We start from the raw sequence: 22,477 nt of genomic DNA on the forward strand, positions 1-22,477 counted from the left end.
CAGTGCACAAACAGACTTATATATATAAAAGTCCATGAAATAGTGGTGCTTGTGCATTTCTCTTTCCATTACTTATTCACAACGAGCGTTGAAATAACAAAATAAAATGATAAACCAAGAAATTTCTATTCAATAAAATATTTCTGTCCTGCCCCAGAGGGTTGAAAACTTGTTCCACCTTGCTGAAATTCACCCTTGCAGACTCAAAGGGTGCCAGTTTGGAAAATGTTGGAATTTGTGGTATCATTGTTTGCCATCAACTTTAATAGACCACATGTCCAAAATCCCCAAAAGTTACATGATTTGTTTTTAGGTGCAGTATTTTTGGAGTTCTTTATTGCATACTTTGAATACTTCTAACAAATATGAAAGTCTTCACGTGAAGGCCTTCGATTTGTAGAAGATATGAAAAGAGTGTTCAGTCTTTACCTTTTACATAAATTAATCTTAACAGATGAAACTTCATTTTGTTCTTTAGCCAGGTAGAGTGAAGGTAATAATAGAAGAACAGCTATGAATTGGAGGACACTATATATTCATTGAACTAGTATAGTAGACCTAATAGTTTAGGCTTATTCAAGTCAACATTCCTCTCGTGCCGACAAATTCTCTACCGTCCAAGAACAATTAACAAACTATGTAACTAGTTGTAACGCCAAAACACAACAAACGTGCAAAACTCTACAAGACTGATCATTTTTTTTTACCATGCATATCCAAATAATGTATGCATTTCATGTGTAAATTTAAACCCTTTCTGTAAATATGCTTTAGGTTACGAATTTTTATAGTTTTCGTAACTGGGTTTTGCATTTACCTTTTCAGGTAATGCATAACTCTATTTCAAATGAGGCAGCACGTGGTTCTTTTAACTGGTGTCCACTGTTGAATTGAAGGAATGTACGATATGGTTAGCAAGAAGTAATATAATGAAAACTCAGCTAACTTTTCTTCATAGGAAAGTTTTTATTTAAAAGTTATGCAGTTAAGAAACGAGTCTTTGTCCTCATTCTGTGGCTGATGTATGCAGTTGATGAAATATAAATGGCAGAAACAGTGAATCGGGTAAGCGTGTGCGTGCTGAAGAGGTTGCAATAGGAGAAAACTGTCCTTACCATTAACACTTGTAATGTTATTGCAGAAGGAACGTTCGTACAAATTTGGATGAGAATGGAATATGTTTTTGGATTGATGGTGGACAAATCGGGATAAAAAAAATAAAAATAAGTAAAATTGGTGAAATAGATGGATAAAATTTCACCAGAAATCTGCATCCTTGTCACAAGAGGATGAACCCACAGGTATATATATTTTTTTATCTAAGAAAGTTGTTAAGATAAGTTCTAACCTGACTTTAATATATCATGTTAGAAGTAGATTTTAAAATTTATACCTCATTTATATATTATGAATTCATTTTATTTTTACTCGATGTGAAACTTTCAAAGTAAAGTCAAACATTATTTTCTTTTAATACTTTGGAGGATAAAAATTACAAACCGGTGAAAGAAATCAGTTGGTAGATGCACATGTGAACCTAACTTATTCGATGATCATGTTTGATACTAGAATTTGAAAAGGAATCAGAAGATACCCCATGTATATCTTGGAGTTGGTAGTGTCCCTTCAATCACCCATATACCCAACCAGAACAAGTCATTGACTAAGAAAATTATCCCCAATTAGTTTGTGAAGGAACACAGGAATCCCACTCGGACACGACAAAGGTACAGCGTTCGCGAATTTCAGATTATTCAATCAATTCATTACTTTATGAGATCATTAAGGAATCACAATTATTGTTCAGAACCATATTATATTTCTGTCTTTAATTAATATATATACCCACTGAAGTCCCTTTGCCAGATTACACTTTCATTAATATTAAAAATTAAATTGAAAAACTGCACTCACAAAGTTCAATGGGGATAAAAAAATTGTCACGCATGGTTGAAGGTTGGCCTCCTCTAAGTACCTAGAATTATTCAGTTTGTCAAATAATATTAAACAGCAATATTGATGAGAACGAAGAAACATAAAGACTTTTCTATGTGCCCTTTCTAAACCTTCAATAAAATACATATAAAAAACCCTCAATAAACTTAGTTTCAATTATCAAAGACTTATAGGAATAAAATTACCTACATAAAATTGTAGGCGTGGCTCTAAAGGGTGTATTTTCATATACAGTTGAAGCATGCTTTGCTCTACAGCTGTTTGTTTCTTCCTAAACTTAAGGAACAATTAATTATCTTATTCTGTCTGAAACTTGTGGAAAGGAAGAACAATGGTTATTTGCCGACCATTATCTTCCATGGAACAAAGGAATCTTACAATTGTTGTTTGTATGCACTTTTATTAACTAAGGTTATATTCATGACATATTTTGGTCCTGAGAGAAAAGATATTTTCATGTTATCAACAAAAAAGTTAAGATATAGCAGCACCAGATACCTCAATACAACTATAGTATATTGAATTTTAGATCAAATACGTAGATAAATAAACGATATAAACGGAAAAGAGACTTAAATATCTAACATTTTGATGTTTGGGTTAGAAGTGTTATTTGTAACTAATGCAAATGTTTTTTTTTTTTTTTCTGGTTGATTGAGGTTTTTATATGGTTTTTAAATCTTAATTTTTGGCCAACATTTGATCTAAGGAGATGATAATGAGTGCAATTACTATATTAATCAGAAGAAAGCAAAATAGAAAAATATGTAATAAATTAACATTGTATACACTGATAAATATTTTATTCTTCAAAATACAATATTTCTTTACTCGACCTTGTGTATAAAAAATCAGTTTTATTCTTTCAAAATTATAAATCATTTGTAAGGACTGATTGTAAATACTCATTCATTTGAACATTATTTATTGAGTTTTTGTTAAAAAAAATCATTTTATTTGGTATCCAAAATTTTGCAATTCTTTTGTTTAAGATTTAATTAGCCGGATAATACTCACCTTCGTTCGAATGTGTCAGTATGGTACCCACTTTCAAAAAGGTGTTACTTGGATCTCAACTTTCAAAAAGATCCCTCAATTATGTCCCTTCCAGAATAAAATTATTAAACTCGTTAACCAATTAGGTCTCTCCCAAAACAAAATTATCAAGGTCGTTAACTTTATTGATGATTTTAACGCGTTAATGGCTTTTCTAAAGGGATTTAATCGAGACATATTTTCAAAAGTTGAGATTCGATTGACATCTTCATACACTAACTACCAAACTGACACGTCTTAACAAAAATGCGTATCATCCTACTAATTAAATCTTCGTTTAAATATTCAAACAAATATTGTTTTATTTGCATGTTTTCATACAGCTCGTTAATCAATTCATTCATTTAGAAACAGATTAATGGATATATTAAAGAATATTAAAAATATTAAAAAACAAGTGAATCAACTACTTCAAAACTAAAAGTAAGATTAACCGTTATTAGGTCATTTTGTTTTTCAAATTCTAAAAACTTTAGATAAAAAAAATCAATATAATAGAAATTTATAAAGAAAATAAATTAAAAGTATCTAAATTTATTAATTATTCAAAACTTAATTAAATTTTATATTTATTATTTTTTAAGTTGTCTTTGAATATGAGAACAGCATGTGTATAATAATATTTTGTTTTAACTTTATTCGTTAGTAATGTTTTTATATAAGTTGAATTGAGTGGTTATTCAATATAGCAAAATTGTTAAACCACATTAACCGAACAACCAAATAGTAAAAGTTTGGTTGTGGTGATTGCATAATTAGTTTCAGTCGAACCAGACCGCACTACATGTTTATTAAATTATTTTGGCACCCACGGTGAGAAATAGATTTTTTATTTATTTATTTTTCATAAGTATTTAACATTTACTACATATTTTTATGGTCCTTTCTCATGTGTTCCGTGACATTATTTGATTTTGTTATGTGCTGTGTAAACCCATGATTGAATAAGATTAAGAGATTGATGACGATAATTATATAGAACAATAATAATATATGTTATAATAAAGTTGTGAAGCAAATTCAAACATGGCCGTTAGTTACATGAGAGATAATGTTTTATATGAACAAACCCCTCTAATCCTAATCCACTGTTTTAAAAAGAAAAAAGAAGATACTAATCTCAAATCGTTGCTTGCTGGCAATAAAATCTCTCAACAAATGTCGACCACAATATAATGCATCACATTTTTTTCTTTTTTAATGTAAATAGTATTATTACATGGCATCCTTTAGGTTATGAGTCTACCAAATTTCCTTTCGAGTTCTTTTTCTTTTATCACTATATTAACATGTTTTATTGCGTTAAAAAAACCTGCGTTAACGTATATGAAGTTGATTTTGTACGTTATTGTAATATATATATATATATATATATATATATATATATATATATATATATATATATATATATATATATATTTCTAAAATTTTCACAAAGGGACAAACTCTATTTTAGATTCATTCATTAGGATTACCTAGAGTGTCAAAGGGTGTACATACATACATACATACATACATATATATATATATATATATATATATATATATAAAGGTATTTTTGTGAATTGAAGTTTAGCGGACACAGATATTCATGAATATAGATACTATGATACCCGTACCCGTCCCATTAATATACGGCTATCAAAATTATTCATATCTGTGGATAACGAGTATTCATATTTAGGTTAAAATACTCATTTGGTCCATGTTTTTGTTGAAAAATCTCAAATAGGTCCTAAGATTTTTTTTAGTCTCAATAAAGTCCATATTTTTGAAAATGTGTAACAATTAGGCCCATAGTATAGAGTTAACGGTGTTAAAAATGTGCCACGTGTCAGCTCTACATTTTTTTGAATTTTTTTGAATTTTTTAAAAAAATTTTAAATTTTTTTTTAATTTTTTTTTTTGAATTTTTTGAATTTTTTATTTGAAAATTATTCATGCCACGTGTCACGTCAGTATTGTGCCACATGTCAAGTCAGTAAGGTGACACGTGTCAAATCATTGTCTGAATCTCAATTTGGTCTATATATTTGTTATTTTTATTACATTTCAGTCCATTTTTTAAAATTTTTTTAAATATATTTATTTTAACTTTTTACAAAATTATTTTAAAATTTTATATTTAAATTTATAAAATTGTTAATTTTAAACCAACTATAACATTTGTATATAAATTATTTAAAACAATTTTGTAACAAGTTAAAATAAATATTTTATAATTTTAAAACAAAATATAAAATAAACTTAATATTATTAAAATGTTTAATAAAAATATCATTATAAAATTTATATAAAAGTTAAATTTGATCTTAATTTGGAAATGATGAAATTGAAAATTAAAAAAAAAAATGGACTGAAATATAATTAAAATAACAAATATATGGACCAAATTGAGATTCAAACAATGACTTGACACGTATCACCTTACTGACTTGACACGTGGCACAATATTAATGTGACACGTGGCATGAATAATTTTCAAAAAAAAAATTAAAAAAAATTTAAATAAATATTAAAAAAAAAATTTAAAAAAATTAAAAAAAAATTAAAAATTCAAAAAAATGAGAAGCCAAGTATAAGCTTCATTACAAGTTATAGAGCTTCTTGATAAATTTAGATTGTATTTTATCATTTTTTTTTTACTTAAACTTCGGAAGTTAGCCTTTGCCTTCTTTAATTGAGAAAAAAGAATACATAAATCGAATAAGAAATCGAAAGAATTCACAGTCAATCCCAATCCAATGAAGAAAAAAATATTGTTTCGAAAGGATATTTATTGCTAAGATTCGAAGAAAAAAGGATTCTTTTTAGAAATACACCAAGGAGCACTTCGAGTTATGACTATAATATTCAAATTTCGAAATCAAAAAATGTCCCATCTATAAAAATAAAAATTGAAATATTTTGAAAAAAACAGTTTTTTTTCAAAATATATCCTTAACACCGTTAACTCTATACTAACAGAATGAGCCTAATTGTTACACATTTTAAAAAATATGGACCTAATTGAGACTAAAAAAAATCTTAGGACCTATTTGAGATTTTTCAACAAAAACATGAACGAAGAGAGTATTTTAACCTCATATTTAATATCCATTTTTTACTCCTTGCGAATTTTAGTTGCAAATACCTACGAATATTATTTTTTTTTGACATCGATAATTTTGATTATTTGCGGATACCTGCGAGTATTCATTAATTAAATATTTTATTAAAAAGAAAAAGAAATTAAAAGCCAATAGCGTGTGAATTTAGAAAATCCAAATGATTGGTCCAATTATTTTTTGTTACGAAAGAAATTAATGCTGTTGAGATTTTAAGTGATTAAAAATCATTTAAAAAAATTACGAAACTATTAAACTAAACAAGTAATTAAGTCTAAGAAAAAACACCCATACATATAATTTTTATAGGATGAATTTATTCTTATCTTTTGAATTTTAATTATGTTTTAGTCTTTATAATTAAAAATACTTACTTAAGTACCTATCTTTTAAATATAATACACCTGATAGTCACAGTACCATTCTTTAAATAGATAGTCATGCAATATAAAAAAAATGTACATGTTAAATATCAAGGATTAATGTTTTTAAAATATAAAAAATGTATATATAAATAATATGAGAAAATATATTGTGTTACCTTAAAATAATAAAAAATTATCGTTTTCATTTTTGCAAGTGGAAAATGAGGGGTAAAAAAGTGAGTTAGGAGAAGTGAGAGTGAAGTGAGTGACGCAAGACAGAAGAAGAAGAAGAAGTAGAAAAAAGTCGTTCATAGAATCCTGAAGCGCGCCAAATCCAGTATCGCCATGGGAAAGCAAAAGCAACAAGTGATTTCGCGCTTCTTCGCTCGCAAAGCCAAATCTCCGTCTCCTCCTTCTTCTCCCCGTTCCAACCCTCCCACTCCCAAAATCTCCGCCACCGCCACATTCTCCCCTTCCAAACGCCGCCTTAAGTCCCTACTCACACCCCCTCGCAAGCTCCAGAAGCTTCAAGAACCTTCTTCCCCTTCACTCCACCAACGCTTCCTCCACAAGTTTCTCGAACCTTCCTCCCCTCAACACCCTCCTCCCCCTTCCTCTTCCACACGCCCAACCTACACTCCCCTCGAACAGCAGGTCCTCCACCTCAGAGCCAAACACCCCGACGTTCTCCTCATGGTCGAGGTCGGTTATAGGTACCGTTTCTTCGGCCAAGACGCCGAAAACGCTGCCAGAGTCTTAGGCATTTACGCGCACATGGATCACAATTTCTTAACCGCTAGCATACCAACTTTTCGATTGAATGTCCACGTCAGGAGGCTCGTCAGTGCTGGGTATAAGGTCGGCGTGGTCCGGCAGACCGAGACTGCTGCCATCAAGGCCCACGGTTCCAACCGCTCTGCGCCGTTCGGGCGCGGGCTGTCGGCGCTTTACACTAAGGCCACGCTTGAGGCGGCGCCGGAGATTGGGGGAGGGGAGGACGGGTGTAGTGGAGAGAGTAATTACTTACTTTGTGTGGTGGAGAAAAGTGTTGTGGGGGAGAAGGGGAATTGTGGGGTGGAGGGTGGTGCTGATGTGAGGATTGGGATTGTTGCTGTGGAGATTTCGACCGGGGATGTTGTTTACGGGGAGTTTTGTGATGGTTTTCTGAGGAGTGCGCTTGAGGCCGTTGTTGTGAACTTGTCTCCGGCTGAGTTGCTTCTTGGGGACCCTCTTTCAAAGCAAACAGAAAAGGTAGTTTTAAACGATTTAATGCGACAGCTCGGCTCTTATTTTGGTTGTGTTTTAAGAATTTTGTCGTTGTTTTATTTGTCTCATTGTTTTGTGCAATGGAACTTATGTGTAGTTGCTTGCTGCTCTTTACTTGTCATGGTTTTGCTTGATGGAATGTTGATGCTTGATACTGCGTTGGATGATACATGGATGATGTAGGATTGAGGTTGAAGTTCAGGTTTCAAGGTAGCTTCTTTCTTGGCCTGACTCTAGGTCTTGCTTGTGGGAAGAGGTGCCAATTTTGTGTAAAATGTACTGTTTATTACAATTGTTTGATGAGGCGTTTAAAATGGGGACCATTTGGATGACCTTTTCTAGCACGATATTTCATGAATAGAGGTTGGTGGAATAAACAAAATGTTCGTAGGTATGGGTCTTTACTATACTTTTGTTAAGTATCGAAAACGTTTGATTTGTCAATCACTGTAATTTGTATTTCAACTTCTGACAAGGAAGATAATTATACAATGCAAATCCCTTGTCTTAATTCCGATTTCGGTGTGAAAATTAAAGTTTAGTTTCCCATTTAAATACACTACATTAACTTATCAATACAATTTAATGCAATGGTGTTTCCATTGTGGCAGGTATGAATTAGTCCTGGCTGATTAACTCTCAAATTGGTCTTCCTAAGAATTAAGACTAATTGCATGTTAAAATTGGCCCCCAGGTTTTTGAACATCAACGTTGTTCCTTCATAGTGTAAAACAAATCTTCAATTTAGGGATGAATTTGAGGCTGCAACACTTCTTGAGTAACCAAGTTGATGTGTATTTAATTCTTAAGCGTTAAAGGACTGACTTGATGCCCAGAATCGTTGTAGGATAACCATTACATCCTGTGTGTCTTCAGACTTTAGAGAACCAATTACCATTTATGTACTGTACAATTTGGTATATCTTCTTGCATGACATGTTTTTTCCTTTTCCACAATTTTCGTGTATTTCACTTCTTTTTTAGTCAGATTTCTAATTTTCTTCTCTTGTATTCTTACTTCTTTGAATTCTTCTAACAAACAGAATGGTATTTTGACAATTTGTTGTTAAAATGATCTAAAGCTTGTTTCTGAAACTATAATGTAGTTACTATTCTCAATAATTTTAGAACAAAAATATTAAACTGATGTTATCCTACAGGGAGGCATATACTTATAATTAAGCTATAATCATCACTAAATGAATTACTGTAATAATCCACAAGGAAAAACACTACCGCCCTCGGCCTGAATTATGTGATTGGATGATTTGTTATTAGTTATTGCTGGATTTTGCTGGACCTGCCTCGAATGTTCGTGTGGAGCGTGTTTCACGAGATTGCTTCACTGATGGGGGTGCTCTTTCTGAAATTATGACCTTGTATGATAACGTGCATGTAGACGGTCAACCAGATTCACTACAAAACAAGAATTCGAGGGAGCACAAAAGTCAGCAGTTAGTAATCAAGGTATCAACTTCTGATATTTTATAAAATAATTATTCATGCAGCAGGTTTGGAAATTCCTAAAATCAAAATTTCTTGTTGGTTTTATTATACATTTTTCTCTTAGGCAACATCTATCTTGTGATTATTGAGTATGTCATTGTAGTTTGTTATCATTGTTTGTGATGGATCTAACAAAGTACTAAAATTTCATATACTCGTTTTTGTGTTAAATTCCGTGTTTAATTTTCTATTCCCCTGGTCATTGTACTTTTGAATTTACTTTAGAAATTGTAGTTTTAAGTTGATTGTAGTTGCAACTTCAACTCATAACTACCTGTTATTTTTGTCTCTACTCTTTTTGTTATAAAGGAGGTGTTGAACATGCCAGATTTGTCTGTCCAAGCTTTGGCCTTAACTATTCGGCATTTAAAGGAATTTGGTTTTGAAAGAATTTTGTGTTCAGGAGCTTCTCTAAGGCCCTTGTCAAACAATACGGAAATGACCCTTTCAGCCAATACACTTCAACAACTGGAGGTAATTAATAATTGTAGATTTTTTAGAATGTTTAATAAGGAATGGAGCATTTTTGAGAATTTTTAATTCTTTTTGTACTTGTTTTGAAGTATGGCAATTACAAACTGTTCTTATGTGTAGGTTGAACTTAAATATTGTAAATATACTCATCATTTCCTTTTCGCTGCTGTTGTGCTGTGGTAGTTGGATAAACTGACATTTTTATAAAGTTCGATCAAACTAAAACATGAATTGCTCTTTCTTTATTTGGTTTATGTACTACTCATGGTTGATTCATGTAAAGGTATAGCAATCAAAAGTCCTGGTCCACAACATGAATACGCTGTATTATCATACAATGGGTCAACAGACAATGGATGATTTCATATCTTACAATGTGTTTACTTTGAAATTTATGTTGTTTGCCGTTGTGCTTTTTTACAAACTAGAAGTTTTGTTTTTAACCTCTCATACCAGCTTAATATTCTCTTCTGTTATTGCTGCCAATGAATGCTTGCTGTATTTTCAGGTTTTGAAAAATAACAACGATGGATCTGAGATTGGTTCCTTGCTGCAAATTATGAATCATACTCTTACTATATTTGGTTCTAGACTTCTTAGGCAATGGGTATGAGATGCTTCCATTCCTCCTCACACAGACATTGAGTGTTGAATTCTATTTTTTTTTTTAAATCAGCCAGAAGAGACACTTATTTAATTGTCTTTGTCCATGATACAGGTATCTCACCCATTATGTGACCGAACCTTGATCTCTGCACGTCTTCATGCTGTATCTGAAATTGCAGAGTGCATGGGATCTTGTAATGGCACGAACAATCTTGGAGTTGAAGACGATCTCAATGTAGCAATCATGCAACCTGAGTTAGCAAACATTCTTTCATTGGTTTTGACAACTCTTGGCCGAGCACCTGATATACAACGTGGAATTACGAGAATTTTCCATTGTACTGCTTCCCCATCTGAGGTGATAAATGGCTTCTTGTTAGCCTTTTCTTGTATTTACTATATTCTGTACTTCAATCAATTGTCTTCATATTCCTTGTAATTTATTTTCACACGTAGGCTTTATATGAGATAGGGAGACAAAAAAAGAATTGAATTCTTTTAATTACTTGTTGACATGATTTAAATGTTTGAATGTTTCTTTGTTCAATTTTAATTTTAAGAACAATAAGACTTGCTAAGAATCCTTGTAATTTCTTTTTACACGTAGGCTTTATATAAGATAGGGAGACAAAAAGAGAGTTGAATTCTTTTAAGTACTTAATGACAAGATTTGTATGTTCGGATGTTTCTTTGTTCCAAAAATTTAAGAAAAATAGACATTCTGAGAATCTGTTAGGGATTCTACAACCATGCTTTGAGTCAGACTAGACTACAATTGTGTTTCCAACTGTAACAGGACTGTGGTTTAGATGAGAACTGGACCTAATATGAGTATTTCTTAATCTTTACCAAAGATAAGGAATACAAGAGTATACCCATTTGTTTTGCAAACACTAGCTTCACCTTTAGAACTTGAATATTTAAATTTTGTATTAAGGTATAGTAATAAAGTGATCTTTACATGTTCCTTAAGAAAACGAGGCTGCTTTTAAGATGACTAGATTTTTCAGCCTTACAACGTGATAAACTGTAATGTAAATTATTATGATTTTTTTTTTGTGTGTGAAGATGTTCTTGTTAATAATTATTGTGTTTTTATTGCAGTGCAAAGGAAATGGTTGTAAATGTTTGTATTAATTTTACTGAACAATTATAATCATTTGGATACTTCTTCTATTATAATTATGGGTACAAATTTATTCCAAGGCATTTTAGTTGAAGAGAAAGATGATAGGCATTGATTACTTGAAAAATTGTCTTTATACAGTTTGTTGCAGTAATTCAAGCTATTCTCTCTGCTGGAAAGCAGCTGCAACAACTTAACATAGGAGAGGGGAATAACACATTGCGCTCCAATCTGTTAAAAAGGTTAATTTTGACTGCTTCTTCTGACAGTATTATTGCTAATGCTGCAAAAATGTTGTCATCTTTAAACACAGACTCTGCTGATCAAGGAGATCTAACAAAATTGATCACTGCTTCGGAGGGACAGTTCCCAGAGGTTTGTCAGTGCCTTTTTGTGTGGAAAAAAAATTATATTTTCCTTAATCATTTTAATCATTTTTATCTTTAACGATATTGATTTTATAATAATGCATGTAGGTCACTAAAGCTCGTAAGGATGTCAAGCTGGCAGTGCAACAATTAGATTCGTTGATTGACTTGTATCGCAAATTGCTTAAAATGCAAAAATTGGAATTTATTACTGTTTCTGGAACAACTCATTTGATTGAGGTAGTCTAATTAGAAGGAATATCCTTAATATTTAAATACTTCAGAGGCTGGAAATTTGGTATTCTAGTTCTTGTTAATTTCTCATTTCTGATTGTTGGCTTATTCGTATCTGAATGGTACTCATTTCAGTACATAATACTATGCAGTGACCTGTGCTCCAAATGTGTCTTAATTCATAAATTGATAAATTGAAGAAGTCAATTTAACTTCGAAAAAGGGGATAAGATAATGACACGCTTTTTTTGGCTTGTCTTCTCCTCAAAAGATGACAAATTAAACATATTTTCTATAGCTCTTAAATTAAAAGTAGTTTTTTTTTTTGGTGATACACGAAAGACTGAAAATTAGAGCTTTTGTAGAAGCTACTTGAGAAAATTCTACTTTGAAGGAGAAAAGAAGCCCCAAATCTCAGTCAAATACTGCTAAGGATGGATGAAAATGTTATGCTTATTTCATGTTCTCAATACCCATTTGACACTGGTTCTTCTTTCAAGCTGACATTACCGAGTGTCTCTATTTAATTTTCCTTTCTTTTCTTAAATTTAATATAGACAATTACAATTTTCGCATTTCTTGTTTATTAGTTAAGAAGAACTCGAATTTTACAACTGTTTTCACACTATGGTATGTTTCCATTGAGTTAATGCTTGGCTGTGAACACGTTTTAACTGCCATTTAATATTTTTTTGGGCTGTAGTTATCAACAGATGTAAAGGTTCCTTCAAACTGGGCGAAGGTAAATAGCACGAAGAAAACAATTCGGTATCACCCTCCTGAAGTAGTTACAGAATTGGACAGGTTGTCATTAGCAAAAGAGGAGCTCGGTGTTGCTTGCCGAGCTGCCTGGAATAGCTTTCTTAGGGACTTCAGTAAACACTATGCTGAGTTCCAAGCTGCTGTTCAAGCACTAGCAGCTTTAGATTGTCTGTACTCACTTGCCATTCTTTCAAGAAATAAGGTTTGTTCTTAAAGAAATTTTCAAGTGCCTTCAAATGTTTCTGGAATTTTGTAATATAGTGTCTGTTTTCTGTGATAGGGTTATGTTCGCCCTGTGTTTGTACATGACCAAGAGCCTGTTCAGATACAAATTTGTTCTGGTAGACATCCGGTATGAATTTAATGCATTGACTTTTTGTATGAAATTCCTCATCCAGTGGGACTTTTGTGCCAAATTAAATGAATGTTTTGTTGAATCCATTTAAGTTTCAAATACTTGCCTGTCGTATTCGTAGTTTCGATGTTTGTCTATTTAGTACAAATCATCATGTACATTTATTTCCTTTAAATGGGTTCTTGGATGGCCAAGGCACTGCCTTGTGCATCAGAAGAATTGTTTGACTGTTGCAACTTTCTTGTGTAACAGAATCTGAATACTCCACTCTCAAAATTACTGGGGTTGTGCAATACTTTTGACTCAGTGAATTCAAGTTCCTATTGTTGATTGGCAATTAGATGCTCATTATTGCCAGTCATTTCTCTCCAGGTTTTGGAGACCACCTTACAAGAGAATTTTGTCCCAAATGATACAAACTTGCATGCAGATGGAGAGTATTGTCAGATTGTTACTGGACCCAATATGGGTGGAAAAAGTTGCTATGTTCGCCAGGTGGCTCTGATTGCTATAATGGCTCAGGTAGATCTAATGCAGTGTCTGCTGCATTTCTGCTTTCATTTTCTGCCGTTAATGCAACAACATGCTGAGGTTGTGCAGTTGTGCTTACGCTTTGTTTTGTAAATACTGAAAGCTAAGTGAAAGGTTCTGATATATCATGTTTTTAAATCAGCATAGTTTTTTTTTTTTCAAATTCTTTATATTTTTTAAGCAAAAAGTTGTTGAAGTCTTTCTCCCTCTAAAATTTACTTCCGGCTGTTGCTTTATTGAAACATCTCCGATCTCTGTAGGTTGGTTCCTTCGTACCAGCATCATCAGCAAAACTGCACGTCCTGGATAGTATCTACACCCGAATGGGTGCTTCTGACAGTATTCAAGAAGGGAGAAGCACCTTCCTAGAAGAACTAAGTGAGACTTCACATATTCTTCACTGTTGCACAGAACATTCACTGGTTATCATTGATGAACTTGGGAGAGGAACAAGTACACATGATGGTATGGCCATTGCTCACGCGACATTGCATTATCTTCTGAAGCAAAAACGAAGCATGGTCCTCTTTGTTACTCACTATCCAAAGATCGCCAGCTTGTCAACTGAATTTCCTGGCTCTGTAGCAGCATATCACGTGTCACATCTGACCTCACATGATGCAAGTAAAAATTCTAACTTGGATCATGATGTAACTTATCTGTACAAGCTCGCACCTGGTGTTTCAGAGAGGAGTTTTGGATTTAAGGTTGCCCAGCTTGCACAGGTAATAAATTCACGAAATTAATCACACAAGTCAATATATATATATATATATATATATATATATATATATATATATATATATATATATATTATGTGTGTGTGTATTACCAGAGCATTGCTGCCAGAGTCATTGGTTGATTTTTTTAAAGTTGATAAGAAAAATGTGATGGCAGTGATGGATATATCTCCTCACTGTGTTAGTTAATTCAACATTAGGGCTAGGAAATTTGGGGATTGGCTTGGCATTTGAGTTTAACAGCTGAGGTCTCAAATGATAAAATTGTTGAAATTTCCTATATATTGAGTTTCATTTAAGACAGTTGGAAACATCTTTTTCTTTTCAGTTGCCATCGCATTGCATCAGTCGAGCCCTTGTGATGGCTTCCAAATTAGAAGCACTGGTAGATAGTAGGATGCATAGTAGATCGGGAAAGGAGCTATTATTGGATACGCCGGTGATCAGCCAAGAGCAAGAGCAAGAACAGCTTATGGCTCAACCGCATCATCGTCTTCAAGAGTTTGGTATAGCATACAAAGATTTCTATCTAAACTTAAAAGCTGCAATACAAGATGATGACTGTGCAAAAAGCTTTCAATTGTTGAAACATGCTAGAAGCATTGCAAAGAAATTAATTGGCAGTTGAGGTACTTGTATTTTTTTTCTACTTTTTCTTAAAGAAGGGATATTGCTAACTAATTTTTATTTTCTTACTACTAATTAGCTCCTTTTGGCGTCACTAATATGTCCCTCTAATAAGAAAAGGTGGATTTGCATGCTGACAATATTAATTTTGACTGAATTTTCTCTTCCCAGATATTATCTGTATAATATATTTACCATCAGAATAGTTGTTTGTAACTAGCTACTACATACGAGGGTGCAGCGGAGAAGCTTGATAATTATTTTTGGAGGGATTTCTTACTATCTGAGTTGGTAACTAGCTACAACTATAACTATGCAGAGCGTTGTAGAGTGTAGACAGTCTTTTGCACAGTTTCTTGTATACTCGTCCAAGTTAAACCTTCCAATTTTTGGTCCTGCCTCGTTTATATTTGTAATTTCTGTTTATTTACCGCCATGTATTTGGATGTCCTAATTTGAGCTTTTACGGAAGTAAAAGCAACAACGTTATGATAATGTAAATTTCATCTTATATTTTGGCATTAACTTTTTAGTTTGTCTGATTACGCTATTCCCCTACAAAGATCGCCCTCAGAGTGTCCCTCGCAGTGTTTCTTTGTAGAATATTTCCTACAACTTAACTTTGCATGTGATTTTACACTTGTACTTTATGTCAATTTGTAAATTTTATTATGTTTATAAGAGTAAATAATGCATGTATTCATTCACTTTTATCCAATTACAATTTACAAACAGGGTATATGCAATAAGTTTCCTCATTTTATAATAATTATTTTAAAAATCATATTAACGAGGGTTTTTATTGGCTGATAATGCAATATTTTTAAGCTATAGAATTTAATACTCGTTATCTAAATATAGTTAGCTTTAGCTGCAATTCACTTTCCCACTTATGTCATGTGTGAGATAAGTTGTCTGTTGCATGCCTGAAACATATGTTTTATACTTTTATAAGAGAAATTATATATAATAAATTATACAACAATTCACACATATACGAGGGAGAAGAAAACGAAGTCGGATATATAATGGAAAATGTTATATAAATAATTACACAATTTTATATAAGTATAGTATTTTCTTTTATCCAGTTAACTTTGAAAATTTGTAAATTTTGTATAGAAGTTAAACCAACGTAGAGGAGACTTCAAAATATAACTTACGAACTAAAAATATGAATGAAAAGTAATGTTTGGAAAATAAAGATGCTTTTCGTTTTATTATGAACATGTTGTACATTCAAATTGGACAAAAAAAGAGAATGGTCCTACAAATTTACAAGGCCCAATTTTTTTTACTATATTTATTTACATAATCATTAAAAAATATTAATTTTTAATAAGGTTCGGTACATTATAAAAATATGATGTGCTCGTGAAATTATAAAAATGAGTTAACATCCTAAAATAAGACGTAAACCATATGTTTAACGAGCAATAAGATAAAGAATTTTGAATTGCTTACAGGAATAAATATTTGGTACGATATATTAGGAAAATGTTCGTTAGTCAAAACTTAATCCACTGTTTAGTTCTTGTATTTTTTAAATTAATTTTTTAGTCTTTATTTTTGGACGGTATTAAAAATAACAAACGTACCACACACTATTTAATTTTTTATATAATTTTTTATATAAAAAACAACTAGCATCCAGAAAAAAAAAATGCTTTTGGTTTGCAATTTGAATTTAATTTGGAAGTTATTATTATTAATAGTAGTAGTATTATTATATTTTAACAATGATTTTGTATGTGTAGAAACCAAACATTGACCAAATTTCAACCGGGAACCATTTTTAAATTAAGTTCAAACTTCAAGATCAAAAACATATTTTTTCAGTTTTTGTGAAAAATTAGTTTTTCTTTTTATAAAAAAGATTAAATAACACGTGGCATGCTGTTTATTATTTTTAACATAGTCCAAAACTAAAGACTAAAAATAATGATTTTGAAAGTACGGATACCAAATAATGATCAAATTTCGACCAAAGACCATTTCCAAATTAAAGTCAAACTTAACGAACCAAAAACATATTTCTTACATAAACAAAAATACTTAAAAATACATATTATTGTACTAATATAACCAATTATTTGTCCCTTCTATACAAATTTTCAATTACACGCATACTGTTATGAAATAAAGCGAATAACATAGAGAATGACGTTATGAAATAAAGCGAATAACATAGAGAATGACGACAGATAATAGAGAAGAGAAGAAACAAGAGAGAATAGAGAATGAGGAGTAACTCATCTATGTATTATTATTGATAGGAAGAGTCCTATTTATAGATACAATATGTAATCCATAAAGCAAACAAATCAACTTAGTTAATACAAATATTTACCATAAAGAGTAATGAATCATATCAGTAAATGTATCAAATCAATAGACAATCATTAATTCATAACATTCCCCCTTGAGTGTCCATTGATAAAGAATGTGCCTCGTTAAAACCTTACTAGGAAAAACCCTTTGGGATAAAAAACCTAGTGAAGGAAAAAGAGTACAACATTCTGTATTCTTTAATACAATATTGTTCATCACATATTCTATTTCTCCCCCTCATGTAAACTTACATCATTAAGGTGAGTCCGAATTTGTGAGTCATTTGCTCAAAAGTTTTTCTTGGCAAAAACTTTACAAATAGACTTGTCATATTTTTAGATGAACGAATTTTTTGATATCTATATCATCCTTTCAATTGAACAATACACTATTGTCTTCATATATGGTTGTTGATTCCATCTTTCTCGGAGATAGTCACAAGTTTCTTGCACATGTTGAATTATAAACCTTAACCAAACATATTCACAACTTTCCTCGTAATTTGTATGATTAAACGATGTTGCTACTATGGTTTGTTTCATATACCTTCATAAAACTATTGTGCTACCACATGTGAACAAACATCTTGTTTGTGATCAACCACTGTGACATTGTAAGAATATGTAAAATAACATGCATATCCATAACCCATTGGTCTGAATCTGAATCATTTGGATGGAATAAGCTCATATTCGTAGTACCCTTAAAGTAACGAAGTATATGTTTTACTCCAAACCATTTTCTTCTTGTAGTTGAAGAACTATATCTTGCTTAACAAATTTATAGCAAATGCAATATTAGATCGAGTATAATTCGCAAGATACATTAGTGTTTCTATGACACTAAGATATGGTGCTTCTAGACCAAGAAGATCTTCATCATTTTCTTGAGGTCTAAGAAGAGTCTTTATCAACATCTAACGACCTCACAACTATTGAAGTGCATAATGGACATGACTTGTCCATTTAGAACATTTTAAGCACCTTAATCATATAAGCCTCTTGATGTATAAAAATACTTTTATTTAAATACTCAATTTTTAATTTCAAACAAGACTTTGCCCTTCAAAGATCATTCATCTCAAATTCTTTCAATTGCCTTGTGAGCTCATTAGTAGTTTCAACGATGTTTATGTCATCTACATAAACAATAATTATGAAAATTTGATTTTCTAATATTTTCATATAAATACAAGGACAAAAAGGATCATTTCTATATCCTTATTTTAATAAGAACTCAATAAGATGGTTATACCACACACATCCTTGCTTTAATCAATAAAAGAGCATGTTCAATTTTATTGAATAACCCTCTTTAGAATTTGTCTTGTTGGGCAAATAAAATCCTTCAGGGATTTTCATATAAATATGATTTTCAAAAGGATCGTACGAATAGGTTGTAACATCATCCATTAGATGTAAATGCAAATCTTGTTGTGTAACTAGGATAATCGAATATTGCAATGTTGTTGCATCCAATACCAGTGAACATGTTTTTTCACTAATCAATACAAGGTTTTGTGAATAACCTTGAGCAACCAATTATGCTTTGTATCTAACAATTTTATCATTTTTAATTTGATTTTTGCGCAAAAATTCATTTGTACCCAACAGATTTCACAACTTTAAGTGTGCGAACTATACGTCCAACAACCTTTCGTTTAGCAAGCAAATATAATTATGCTTCTTTGCATATTTTCATTTTGGCCAATCATGTCTTTGTCGACAATCTTCAACGTTCATTGGCTATTGATCCTCATTGTTATTCATAGCATTCATCGCTATATTATATGTAAAAGTTTCATCAATGTTGACTTCATTTTGGTTCCATATTATATGATTCATGACATAATTTATTGAGATCTCATCATTTTCAACAATTTCAGGTACCTGAGGTTCTTCTGGAACCGAACCATTAATTATGTCAAATGAATCTTTTTGGGATTTCAACCTTTTCGATTAGGTCATTTTGCATATTAGCTCCCTTTCTCATTCAAGAGTTTTTATCTTTGGAACCAACATATCTACCACGCTTCAAACGTGTTCACATGAGTTTTTCAACCCTTTTTTTTTCGCATCATAATTGATCATGTCAAACAAGGCATCATTTTGATTTGTAAATTTTTGGTTTACCATGACATGCATTTCAATTGTACTAATAAACTTGTAGTACAAACTATAAGAGAATGTTGATAAACTTGTAGTACAAACAATTTCGCATCATAATTGATCAACTCAATCATAGAGATATAAAGATATTTCATATCTTTTTCATTGTTTGTCTCAATATAATATCCATTTAGACAAATATCATTGAAACTTAATAAGTTTCTATTCAACTTCTTAGTAGAAGTATAATAGCTCTTCTAGAGTCTTCAAATATATTTGTAGTACTATAAATAATACTAACATCGATGTCTCACATTATCAAACAAAAGAAAAATTTAACACTCTCATAATCAATGAGGTGATCAATGCTTCCATTTGCTTTAGCAAAGAAAATAACAATATCAAAATGAGTAGCATCCATATAGCCATAATCAGAATCACCATCTTCAAAAGCAAAGTGTGTTTCTATGTTCTTCTCATTATTTGTAGGATGCTTTGGTGTACAATAAGTACAACTCAAATGGCCTTTAACACCATAATGATAATATATACTTTCATCTTTTTGTCAATATTTTCACATTTTTCTTTTCCTTTTTTTTTCACATTATTATGCCACTTCTGGTGACAAAATGTGTCTTTGAAATTTTCTTTATAACCATGTCCATAATCAAGATCACGATCATGAAAATATAAATAAAATGTTGCTGCATTCACTTCTGGGAATGGAGCAGAACCAATTTGGACAGGTTTCATGATTTTCTATCAAAAGCTTATTGCTTTTTTTCAGCCATACAAAGGCATAAAATAAATTCATAATATTGATTGCTGCATTCACTTCTGGGAATGGAGCAGATTAGGCGGATCTCATGATTTTTCATCAAAAGCTTTATTGTTTTGTCCAGCCAGCCATACATAAGCATAAGCATGAAATAAATTCATAATATTTGTGAATCCTTTTTCACAATATTTTTGTCGCATGAGCAAATTAGTTGCTTAGATGCTTTATTTCTTTATTTAATGGTATCCCAATATCCATTGTATCTTAAATGTATTTCAACATTTAAAATCCAATATAAGGAATTCTTCTTTGCAATATCAAGGGTCACAAATCCAAATTTCGCAACGTTTCGCGTGTTTAGAACTAACACATAAAATAATAATATTAATAATAATAATCATCATCAAAATAATAATAATAATAATAATAATAATCACCATCATAATAAAAATAATAAGACAGAGATGAAAATTGATAAATTCAAACAATTCTTATCATAAGAGAGGAAGAATATAAGGTAAAACTATAAATTGAGAAAGGATTAGAAAGAGCCTGGATTGAGACACGCATAGCACTATCATTAAAGAGAAAAAGCTTCCACTAGTCCTCAATTCGTTGGAGCATCGTGCTGATAACGTGTTATGAAATAAAGCGAATAACATAGAGAATGACGACAGATAATAGAGAAGAGAAGAAACAGAGAATAGATAATGGGGAGTAACTCATTTATGTATTATTATTGATAGGAAGAATCCTATTTATAGATACAATATGTAATCCATAAAGGAAACAAATCAACTTAGTTAATACAAATATTTACCATAAAGAGTAATGAATCATATCAGTAAATGTATCAAATCAATGGACAATCATTAATTCATAACACATACTCTTCTTTCTTCTTCTTTTTAGCGTCTCTTCTTTTATGCTTACTTATTCAAACAACTACTCTTCTCTTTTTACATACTGTGTTTCTTCCTTTCACGTATTTTTATATTTTTTTTAATGTATTTTCAAAACGCATTAATTTTAATATATTAAAAAATTCATTATATTTTAAAATATTAAATAAATATTATATTTGAAAACATAACATGATGATAGTATAAAATAATCAATAAAAAATTTAAATTTGATGTCCCAGTCCAAAATGAGAATGTAAAAAAGAAAAATTGAGAGATAAGAAGATATAACATAAAAGAAGTTAGATTTCATAAAAATAGTAAAGATAATAACAAGAGGTTAAATATGTATTTGGTCTCTAAGATTGTAATGAAAATTAAAATTAATCATCACATAGATTAAATTTTTAATTTTGTTAAATTTATTCCGTTTTAAGACAGTTTCTTAATTAACATTATACCAGAGATAAGTCAAATAATATAAAAAATTTAAATGCAAACATTTAAATTTTTTTTCAAAAAGACTAATTATAATTTTAATTAATAAATCAAAATCATATTTAATCTTACTAAATAATAATAAACTATCAGTTATACGTTGAATCCAACTAAAATACGTAGATCGGTATTAATTGACAATTAAAATTATGCATTAATTATTTACCAGTTATGAAATTATTAATTATAATTCATACGTTTGTCTGTGCTATTAATATTATAACTTTTAGTTTTGAATCGTGTAATAGTTCATTTTTAAATCTTTTATTTAGGTACAGTCATGGTGATTTTTAAATTTCTTTAGATAAAATATTTTATTTTTTATTAGATAATATTATTATTTAAATATTTAATAATTATTAATAATTAAAAAATATTAATATCGATATTTCTTTGGTAAATCTTAGTTGATTTTATTTGTTAAGTTAAAATCAAGATTGCTTCAGTTAAAATTCGCACGAGAAAATTTCTTCATGACACAAGAAAATAAACATCCTACATCCCACCTTCTTTTCTTTTCTCTCCTTTTTTTTCAAAGTTTGACCAAATTCAGTGCACCTAAAAGTTGGTCTTAATCCTTAGTATTAGATCATGTAAATAAATATTTCTAATTATATTACCTATTTTAGTTTTTGAGGGTCATATTTTTGAAAAAACTTGTGTCTGTATTATTGTCTTTTTCAATTTAATTAGTTTACGTAATGTGGAAATTAAAAGGATAAAATAAAAAATTATAAATGTTTATTAAAGTTAAGGAAATTTACTATATTTCGTAGTATAT

The 22,477-nt window shown here is 30.7% G+C and overlaps 1 protein-coding gene across 4 annotated transcripts; it reads left to right on the forward strand.

The window, feature by feature from the left end:
* Nucleotides 1-6,725: 6,725 nt before the first annotated feature.
* Nucleotides 6,726-15,611, forward strand: MSH3 (homolog of DNA mismatch repair protein MSH3). Of its 4 annotated transcripts, none has more exons than XM_028082285.2 (13): nt 6,726-7,735; nt 9,029-9,217; nt 9,566-9,730; nt 10,239-10,337; nt 10,449-10,694; nt 11,604-11,837; nt 11,939-12,070; nt 12,768-13,028; nt 13,107-13,178; nt 13,554-13,703; nt 13,973-14,437; nt 14,781-15,081; nt 15,251-15,611. In XM_028082285.2, the coding sequence occupies exons 1-12, from the start codon at nt 6,830-6,832 to the stop codon at nt 15,078-15,080; spliced, it is 3,219 nt and encodes a 1,072-aa protein (XP_027938086.1). In that variant the 5' UTR covers nt 6,726-6,829; the 3' UTR covers nt 15,081; nt 15,251-15,611. The 4 variants fall into 4 exon arrangements, with proteins under 4 accessions (XP_027938086.1, XP_027938087.1, XP_027938088.1 ...); XM_028082286.2 differs by having other exon boundaries at nt 15,286-15,611; XM_028082287.2 differs by having other exon boundaries at nt 15,300-15,611.
* The last annotated feature ends 6,866 nt before the right edge of the window (nt 15,612-22,477 follow it).

Source organism: Vigna unguiculata, chromosome 7, assembly GCF_037176805.1.
Source record: "Vigna unguiculata cultivar grain cowpea cultivar isolate G323 ecotype 2 chromosome 7, ASM3717680v1, whole genome shotgun sequence".
Taxonomy (NCBI): domain Eukaryota; kingdom Viridiplantae; phylum Streptophyta; class Magnoliopsida; order Fabales; family Fabaceae; genus Vigna; species Vigna unguiculata.